General features: G+C 45.4%; 1 protein-coding gene across 1 annotated transcript in view; it reads right to left on the reverse strand.

The window, feature by feature from the left end:
• Positions 1-3,889, reverse strand: part of LOC105986239 (phenazine biosynthesis-like domain-containing protein) — a 25,569-nt gene that overhangs the window by 7,392 nt on the left and 14,288 nt on the right. The window contains exon 4 of the mRNA XM_013017052.1: positions 1,084-1,192. Within this exon, the coding sequence (XP_012872506.1) occupies positions 1,084-1,192 (109 nt within the window). The remainder of the gene's footprint in view (positions 1-1,083; positions 1,193-3,889) is intronic.

Below are 3,889 nucleotides of genomic sequence, written 5' to 3' on the forward strand. Positions count from 1 at the left end.
GCACTGTGGCTCAAGTGGTAGAGCACTAGCTTGAGCTGAAGAGCTGAGGGACAGCGCCCAGGCCCAGAGTTCAGGCCCCATGACTGGACCTCCCCCCATCCCCCCCAAAAAAGGAATAAGGGACAAGAGCTGGGAATGTGGTAGAGTATTGCCTAGCATACATGAAGTCCTGGGTTTGATTCCTCAGTACCATATAAACAGAAAAAGCCAGAAGTGGCACTGTGGCTGAAGTAATTGAGTGCTAGCCTTAAACAAAAGAAGCTGAGGGACAGTGCTCAAGCACTGAGTTCATGCCCCAGGTCTGGCAGTGAGAAAAAAAATAGCGGACAACCAAGGCATTGTGGCATATTCCTATTATCCTAAGTACTGAGGAGGCTGAGATCTGAGGATCTCAGTTCAAAGCCAGCACCTTTTTGGCATCCCAGATTAATGATTAAGGGATTGATAAGTGATATAGTCGTGCATGTATACCCCCAGCTCAGAAAGTATAAAAGACTATACATAAGAACCACCATTTTGTGGCACCAGTGGCTCATGCCTGTAATCCTAGCTACTCAGGAGCCTGAGACCCGAGGATCATAGTTTGGAGCCAGCCCCAGCAGAAAAGCCCCTGTGAGACTCTTATCTCCAATTAACTACTCACAAACCAGAAGCAGTGCTGTGGCTCAAGCGGTAGAGCACTAGCCTTGAGCACAAAGAGGCTCAGGGACAGCACCCAGGCCTTGAGTTCAAGCCCTATGACCAGGGCTGGGGGGGGGGAGAAAGGGGGGGACAACCACCATTTTGAGTCTTTACCTCTCCCTTTCTAGCATGGAAAGTAGCCACTTTATTTCTCACTATGTTATCCTATTATTCTAAAACCTTAAAATAAATCCTTGCTAAAACTTCCAACATGTGAAATTCTTCTAGCTGTGATACATCTTGAAATTCATTCCATGTGTGGATCTCCAGTTCCTGTGGCTTTGCGTGCAAGCTGGGAGGACTTGGAGACCCCTCTTTCTTCATCCACTAAGTGTGGGCACAGAACAGGCAGACCAATACAGACCTAGAAATCCAAGGGTTCAGCCTCCCAGTGCTGTTTACCTTTTGTAAGAATCACTGAGCCGGACGAGAAGCTTGCGGGTGTCTGGAGAATACTGGATATCTTGGACCAAGGTGTCACCTATAGCAGTCTGTGCAAGGAAACAAAAAACTCCTCAGGAACACACTTAGGGCCAAGGCCTTGATCCCACAAAAGAGAAGGAAGTACTCATGAAGCATCTGCAGTTCTCAACAGGATTAGTTCAATCTCATGACTGGAAGGTATTCCCAGCACCAGAGGGCTTTCCAGAGCCATGTGGTTTGTACTCTTCTAGCTCAAAACCTGCTTACAAGGGAGTTGTTTCATGTTAACTGGAAAGCCTATCTCTCCACTGGAGCTGGAATTTTTGGTCTCACAATTGCTAGGCAGGTATTTTACTGTTGAGCCAGGTCTCCTGCCCTATTTTTGCTGGGTCTTTTTTTTTTTTTTGCTAGGGCTTGAACTTCAGGCCTGGGCACTATCCCTGACCTTCTTTTGCTCAAGGCAAGTGCTCTACCACTTGAGCCACAGCACCACTTTTAGCTTTTTTGAATAGTATATTGGAGATAAGAGTCTGCTGGGCTTTCCTGCCAGACTAGCTTCAAAGCCTGATCCTGAGATCTCAGCCTTATGAATAGCTAGGATTAGAGGCATGAGCTACTGGTGCTTGGCAGAGGAAAACTTTTTTTTTGTATGGGGCTTGAACTCAAGACCTGGACATAGGCACATGTCCCTGAGCTTTTCTGCACAAGGTTAGCGCGTTACCATTTGAGCTACAGCAGCACTTCCTTTGCTGGCAATTTTTTTGGGGGGGTCTAATTTGGGGCCTGAACTCTGGGCCTGGGCACTGTCCTTCAGCTCGTCAGCTCAAGGCTAGTGCTCTACCACTTGAGCCACAGTGCCACTTTTTTTTTCTGCTTATTTGGTGCTGAGAAATTGAACCCAGGGCCTCATGCATGCAAGGCAAGCACTCTACCTCTGAGCCACCTTCCCAGCCCTTTGCTGGCAATTTTTAAAGAAAGGTTCTCACTTCCTGTGCAGGTACATACCTGGGAATGACCCACTTATATTATACTTCCCGGTAACTAGGCCCAGCACTTTATTAAGAAGGAGCCTTGAAGCCAGGCACTAGGGATTCACTCCTGTAATCTAGCTACTCACGAGGCTGAGATCTGAGGATCACAGTTTGAAGCTAGCTCAGGCAGGAAAGGCTGTGAGACTTACCTCCAATTAAACACCAAATAAGACAGAAGTGGAGCTGTGACTCAAGTGGTAGAGTGCTAGCCTTGAGCACAAAGCTCACAGGCAGTACCCAGGCTTTCAAGTGAAGCCCCAGGACTAGCTCCAAAAAAAAGGGAAACCCATTCTTTCTGCTCAGACTAGAGTCAAACCTCGATCCTCACTATCTCAGCCTCCCAAGAAGCTAGGACTATATGTATGAGACACCAGCTCAGCTGGACATGTAATGTCAGTGTCTCAGGAGAAACACAGAAATGACAATATTTATATACCCGATTATCCTTTTCACAAATGCTGACCCAAGATTTAGAGAGACAAGGTGATGTTCTTTCTACCATAATAAAGTCCACCATAATTTTCTGAAGATTTGGACAATGCAAAACAATAAAGAGATTGTAAATGCTACAGCTGTCTGTTAACTGAGAAACACTCCAGTCATTCCCACAAGAGGCTATTCACAGCACCATTCTCTTTCCATGCAGCCCATGTGTTAGTCCAGACCTGCTTGCCTTCTCTGCACTCTAAGCTCCTGCTCATCCGGGCTCCTCGGGAACCCCTGTGGGACAACTGCAGTGACTCCTCACTGTATGACGCTAAGAATGAAATGCGATAATTCAAGGGAAACACTTAGCACCCGAATGTTCAGAGGCAATGCAAACACCAGTCACTACCCCAGCCTCTAGTGCCTAGTGGCTACAATCATACCAATTAAAATGTTTTATAATCATAAAAACGTAACTAGTACTCAATCATAAGAGTTATATAATTATGAATGATATAGCTCTATAATTATGGTGACATAATAATGATAAAGAGGAAATACAATTATACATTATTATAAATTTATTAATACAATTTCATATAGAATTATGTTATTAGTCCTACCTGTACATAGAGTCTCCATGAGGACACCAGGCTACATTTCCTGTTTTTTCAGGAGGCACCCACACTTTCTAGTCTTTTCTACGCAAGCATATCTCTCCTGCCTCAGTCTCATTTTCCCCACTGAAACCAGGCATGCTGACAATGGCCAGGTGGTTTCCATTCTTTCCCTCCAAGGCTTTTCTCTATGCGTTTCATGGAATGATTTTTCTCTGTCCCAAATCCTTGACTCTCTTGAATTTTCATGATCATCCCCAGGATTCATCTCTCTCCTTGTAGCAAGAAATGGATAGAAATGCAACATCCCTTCATTGTGAAAAATTGACAGAAGATGCCCTACCCGCCTTCCTCACCAGGAATCCTCCAGGGATGTCTTGCTCTTTCACGCTCTCTCCAACAGTCTCTCCTTCCCTCATCCCACAATGGAGGCTGAGGTTCACAATTAAGAGTCAAGAAAACTGAGAGTGAATGGCTCACACCTATAATCCTAGATCTGGCAAGGCTGAAACCTAAGGGTTGTGGTTACAAGCCAGTCCAGATCAAAAACATTGTCTAGAGACTTCATGTCCAACTAAGCAGTAAAAAGCCAGGCCGGAGGTATGGCTCTAGTAGTAGAGTACTTTCTGTGAGCTAAAAAGCTAAGTGACAATGCCAGATCCCTAGTTCAAGCACTGGTACCAGCGCATAGAAAGTCCTTCTTACCAGATA

The sequence above is a fragment of the Dipodomys ordii genome, unplaced genomic scaffold, assembly GCF_000151885.1.
Source record: "Dipodomys ordii isolate 6190 unplaced genomic scaffold, Dord_2.0 Scaffold34, whole genome shotgun sequence".
NCBI lineage: Eukaryota > Metazoa > Chordata > Mammalia > Rodentia > Heteromyidae > Dipodomys > Dipodomys ordii.